General features: G+C 39.6%; 1 protein-coding gene across 1 annotated transcript; it reads right to left on the bottom strand.

Annotated features, from left to right (window-relative positions):
- Nucleotides 1-2,312: 2,312 nt before the first annotated feature.
- CH25H (cholesterol 25-hydroxylase) lies at nt 2,313-3,504 on the bottom strand (the record flags this gene model as incomplete). The annotated part of the gene is made up of 1 exon (XM_084210269.1): nt 2,313-3,504. The coding sequence occupies one exon, from the start codon at nt 3,502-3,504 to the stop codon at nt 2,680-2,682; it is 825 nt and encodes a 274-aa protein (XP_084066395.1). The 3' UTR covers nt 2,313-2,679.
- Between the last annotated feature and the right edge of the window lie 2,387 nt (nt 3,505-5,891).

The following is a 5,891-nucleotide window of genomic DNA, read 5'->3' on the forward strand; positions in this document are numbered from 1 at the left end:
TTTTTTTTTTTTTTGGAGTATTCCAAGTTCTTGCAATACTGAGCCTTTAAGCTGAGGTTCCAGGTCTGATTGGCTATAGATTAGGTACTGATATAACCTGGGGGAAATTCCATCATTGAGGAAACACATTCTTGGTGCTTGTCTGAGGTGATGCAAATGTTGAGGATATAAGGAATAGGCAGGATCATTATGCAGCACATTGCCTCCTTCCTTTGCCAGTCTGATCATCCTCAGTAGCTGCCAGGCTGCACTGTCAGTGCCAAATCAGACAATCCTCTCACTTGACTGTACAGCAAGTCCAGTTTTGCCTGCAGCTGACTAGAATTCTCTAGTTCTAGTACTACATAAAGTACTATATCAACTCTTGAGCTTCATATGAAAAGCAGAATAATCCCCATGAGTTTAGTTACCACCTTTCTTGTGGGTTTTGCTCACAGGTTTCCTGCAGCAACATAAGCAAGTACCAGTTAGCCTCACCCTTGCTTGCTCAGAGAGCCAATAGTACATGACTGTTGTAGTGTACAGTTACAAAATATAGTGTAAGGTAGAACTCACTGAAGCCACAGACTATCCTTGCCAGATGCTCAGAATTTGCCAAGCTGAATTAAGTGGGATTTCTAGAACAGAAATGATAACTTTGGGACATCTCAAAATGGAGATCAGAAATTGGTTTTTTTCTCCTGCATTCAGGAGAAAAGATAGAATACTTTCCTCTCTTTCTACAACACACCAAAACACCTAAGATTACAAACATCAGAAAGACTGGGGATTCTTCCTCACAGTTTAATAGATGAATGACAGATTCCAGTACTATTTTAAGCCTCAAGTTTTGCTCTCAGTATGCATCATGCTCTGAACAAGAGAAGGGTTGCTCTTCTGTGATATCCAGAGAGCAGAGAGAGTATTTGAGTACCAAGATTGCAGCATTTCATATTGTTTATGAAGGTGTTTATGAACATTATTCCCTGTTATCAAAAAGACCCAGTGCCTCAAAGTGCTGGTCCCTTTATAAATTCACATTGCTGGAAACATTAGAGGTCTCTTTTCTACTGGACTAACAGCCTCTGTAAGGTCACACAACCCTCTAGACATAACATAAAGGACAGAGACATTTTTGGATGATGATGTTTAAGTGTTCTTTCCACACTTTCTACATTATTTGTGCTTTCTCTATTTCCATCATCATTCTGGGAAGTTTATTAGTAATACAGGATAGGATGATAACAAGCATTAAAATGTTTTGTAGGAGACATTAGACACCCGTGTGGATCCCTGCTGAATGAGACATCAAAGACTTGCTTATCTTTTCATGCCTAATTTTTTCAGTGTTACTTCTGTGAGATACATTTTGATCTTTTGTATGTAACTGTTCTAGCAATGCATAGCCATTTTGTTCTGTCTTAGGATCCTGGAAGGTTTGTTTCTATTCCCCTGAGATCTGCTTGAAAGAACTCTCTACTTTGTAGAAACCCTGTTTATACTCCTTGACAGGATTTTGCATGCAGGCAATGATATGATTCTGAAGGACCAATGCTCCCATTTAAAGGGCTGCTTAGTAAAAATTATTCAAGCATCACAGAAATATAATAATAACATTTCACTGACTTTTTAAACTGCAGTCTTTAATATTATGTTTCTACAAAATTGAAAACTATTTTAAAATAACATATGCATCTGGAATAAAAGTAAACTACTCACTTTTGAAATAATATTACAAAACTCTGCAACTCAGAAATTTAAATGGATGTCAGTCTCTTTTCCCAGTTAAGAAGGGAAAAGACAAGAGGAAATGGCCTCAAGTTGTGGCAGGGCAGGTTTAGATTGGATATTAAGAAAAAGTTCTTCACTGGGGGTTGTCAAGCACAGGATAAGGCTGCCCAGGGAAGTGGCTGACTCACCATCCCAGGAGGTATTTAAAAGATGTGTAAATGTGGCACGCAGGGACAGGGTTTAGTGGTGGACTTGGCAGTGTTAGGGTAATGGTTGGACTCTATCTTAGAGGTCTTTTCCAACCTAAACAATTCTATGATTTTATAATTCAAATAAATGACACCCATGCACAAGGAACCATACCTGTTCCTAACATGAACACAGGAATTAATTAAATGAAACATAACATGATTTTAAAAGAATGAACATATTTATTCTCTATTAAAAAGAGACAGTACACAAAGGTAAAAAATATAAATATTAAAATGATTTAAAAGTTAGCCAACCACCCTGACTTGGCAGCAATATTTTGCAAAACCATTACATAACAATTTTTTCTGGCAGATTAAACTCCACAAAATCCATGATGTGTACCTTTTCTGTTTACATCATAAATCATCCTACAACAGTAAGATAACGTTCTGGCATATGTATAAAACATTATACAGTAACATGATACATGCTTTATGAAAGCTGGAAAGAAGGAAAGGAGAGAGAATGTCTCTTAATGCTTCCCTTAAACCTTAGACTCAAATTTAAGCAACAGATATTCACTTTTCCATTTGCAGTCACTTAACACAGACAGTTCCAAGTACACACACAAATACACAAATATATTAAGAGGATTTGTTATAAATAGCTATTGCTTTTGTAGGCAGCTTCAAATATACAATCTTCTGTATGTCTTTAAAAAAATAATGTCCCAGTTTAGTCTATAAAAAATAAGAGTTCGTCCACAGGTAAATATTCTTAATTAGAATGTGACTCCATGAATGTCCCAAAGAGTTTGTCCCAGTGTGTGAAGTAAGGAGCATAGTTTGATTTGAATTTCAGATGGTGGAGATCGTGATGTGGTGCTCCTCCGTACAATCCAAAAGGCACAAGTCGGTGAGTTGACCACGGGAGGTCATATCCAGAATGGTCCTCCACTGACAAACCAATGTTTACAAGGAAGAAAATCATTTCTGTCAAAGGATGGCATCCCAGGAGCAGTGGATTTATAGCAGCAAAAAATCCCAGGGAGAGCAACTCCCATACGCTGGAATACTGTGTAGTAAGGGCGAACGTCGACACGTGCTTGTGGTGCACCTTGTGGAAGGTCTTGTAGAGCCAAGGCACCTTGTGATGAAGCAAATGCCACAGGAAGTACTCAAAATCAAACAGCAGCAGACAAACTGCTACTTGCAGCAGGACTTCAGGCAGCTCTGGAGCTACCACTGGCAGATTCATGGGTCTCCAGTACCAGTGCAGAAATGTCACCGGGAAGATCAAAACAACATGGTGATATACACTTTGAATGATGCAAGGCACCATCATCCCAAGACTTGGATAGTTCTGTGGCTGGATTTTGTATTTTCTCAAGTCTGGTAGTCTAATGCTTAAAAAGTCCAGTGCAACATATGGAAGACAGAAAGCCATGTATGCTGTAAAAGAAAACAGCACTGGGAAAAACGGTGACTTGATCAATGGCTCCTTTGCGGTGACAAAGTCCCAGAGAGGCTGCAGGCACAACCTGCCCTGCTGTCCCTCCATCGGAGAGCTGAGCAGCACTCGGTGTGGCAGGCTGCAGTTCATGCTGCTTGCAGTCTGAGGCAGCTGGAAATCCTGCACGCTTTTATGCAGCCTGCTGAAGCAGTGTCTCCACCCCCAGAAATTCTTCCATGGCAATGTGAATCGAAATTGTTAAAGGGGAAGTCCACTTTCCTGTCACACAGAATGCAATTAGTGCATTACAATCCCAGAACAGAATTAGCTGGCCAAGGTTGTCAGCAGAGCTCTACCAGAGACTTGCACAGAAGGAAAAACAAGCAGAAGTGCAGAACTCTAATGCTGGAATTCAGAGAAAGAGTTGGAACATCTTCCATTCCACTAACTGCAGACACTTCAAAAGTTGCTTTTTCTTATTAATTTTGAATTGTGCCATCCTTTGTTATCCTTTTGTCTTCATAGATAAGGCAATGAAAATTAGCATTGATTTTTTTTTTTTTTAATGTGACTGTTACCTAAACTCCAGGTCTGACCTGTGGGTATCTGGTGCAAGCACACATTTCCTTAATGATCCCTTGGTTATAAAAAGCCTTAGTTAAAACCTTAAGGAGACATACAATACACTTCTAGTCTGGATGTGGTGGCTGTGACTTATCTCCATCTAACATGACATTTGAAATCATGTTCTCCTTTATGTACCTGTATCTACTTGACATGGAAAAATTCATCCAACATGACTAGATGCAAAATTGAGCCAACCACTTTTGAAGAACATAAGATCCCCCAGCTGCAGAGAAGAATATAGAATAAAATCCCATTTTGCTTCCAGACAGATGCTTAGCTATCAATGCTACCACATTATTACAATCTTCACTCCATATCTCAACAGCTCTATTAGCAAGTTGATATGAGAATCCCCCTTTACCCATGGTTCAAACTAACATATGCACTTAAAAGATCCTCCTGGTAGGATCTGTCCTATGTCCTTTAAAGGCTCTTCCTCTGACCACAGGCCAGCACACCACAGGCAGAAGCCAGCAGGCTTGATTCCAACATTACTAATTTGCTAAAAGCTTTTAGAGGTAAATGATGGAAGTTTTGATTTAGCTACTAAGACATCAGTTCTTTTGTTCTTTTAGAAAAAGAAAAACAAAGCTTTGAACATTTAGGGAAACAAAGCTTGCCCTAAGCTTCCTATGAACTCACCTCTTTTGTCAGTAAAGCATTTATTCTAATATTGGAAATGAAGTCAACTTCCTGGATGACTTTATTAGCTTGTTCAGATGATTTTACTTTTTTGCTAATCTGAAAATAAATCTGATGGGACAAATGTGAGACTGTATTTCCTTGCTCCTGAATAATTAAGAATAATTAATTAGCAGTGACCTTTTCTGAATATGCATAAATTTTTAGCACTTAAGTTTGCTTTCAGTTTCAACTGTTTTCTTTTCAATAGATTCTGTTCCCTCCTTAGGCTTCAAGAATTTTACTTAAGCAGTAACATTATCTGTGCCATTATTCAGGCAATCAGAAGGTCTTGTTGGAGACAGGTTTCTACATGTTCCACAAATATTTTGGAATTCAGATTCCTCGCTGTTATGAGACTCTTTTGTTGAATTAATTTATTTAAACCATTAACTGTTGTGAATTAAAACCTGGTGCAAGACACTAATCTAACAGGTGAGGATCTATATCCAAGAGCTTTGTTTCAATCTTCTGACTACATTTTATCCTAACCTCTATTTCACAACAAGGCACTTATAACACGATCACTAGCTGGGTCCAAGAATATTAATGTGATTTCTGTTGATTTATACAGTCACAATCAGAAATTAAGTCTCCCAGATGGGATAAGTGATCCTCTCTTTTATTAGAATTATGTAGGGAATCAATTTATTTTATAACGTGTTCCAAATCTCACTAAAGGGAGATTGACATAAATTGCTCAGCTGCCTTAAAGACATTCCTCTGACTAATCCCTACAGATACGTGAAGTCTCAATAAGTTTTAGAGCCATTGTTGCCCACAAGCTATATTTTAAAGAATAGGCATTCTGCCTGCAGATTAGGTCATAGAAAAATATTCGTAAGTCCCTTAAGGAGAAATAACGGAATTCTGCAGCGCTATTTCTAGGCTATGCTGCAACACAAAGGCCACGCAAGGCGCCAGCGAGCAGCGCTTACCTGGGAGGCTGGCGCCGCCCCGAGCCCGCTCCGGCGGCCCCGCGGGACAGCCAGCGCTCACACACGGCAGAGGACAGACCGACCCTCACCCTCCAGAATCCGAGCCCGAGCCGGATTAGCCACCAAATAGCATTGATCACGTACCTCCGCTCTGCTAACTTCAGTTTCCTCGTCAGCACAAGGTGCGACACCAAAAAAGGGACAATGTACACACAAACCCCTTCCGCACCTTACTCAGCGACACGACCCCAGCTTTTTTCGCTCAACTTACAATGCTGCCAAACTTTCCCA

Source organism: Fringilla coelebs (genome assembly GCF_963513975.1).
Source record: "Fringilla coelebs genome assembly, chromosome: 8".
Classification (NCBI taxonomy): Eukaryota; Metazoa; Chordata; class Aves; order Passeriformes; family Fringillidae; genus Fringilla; species Fringilla coelebs.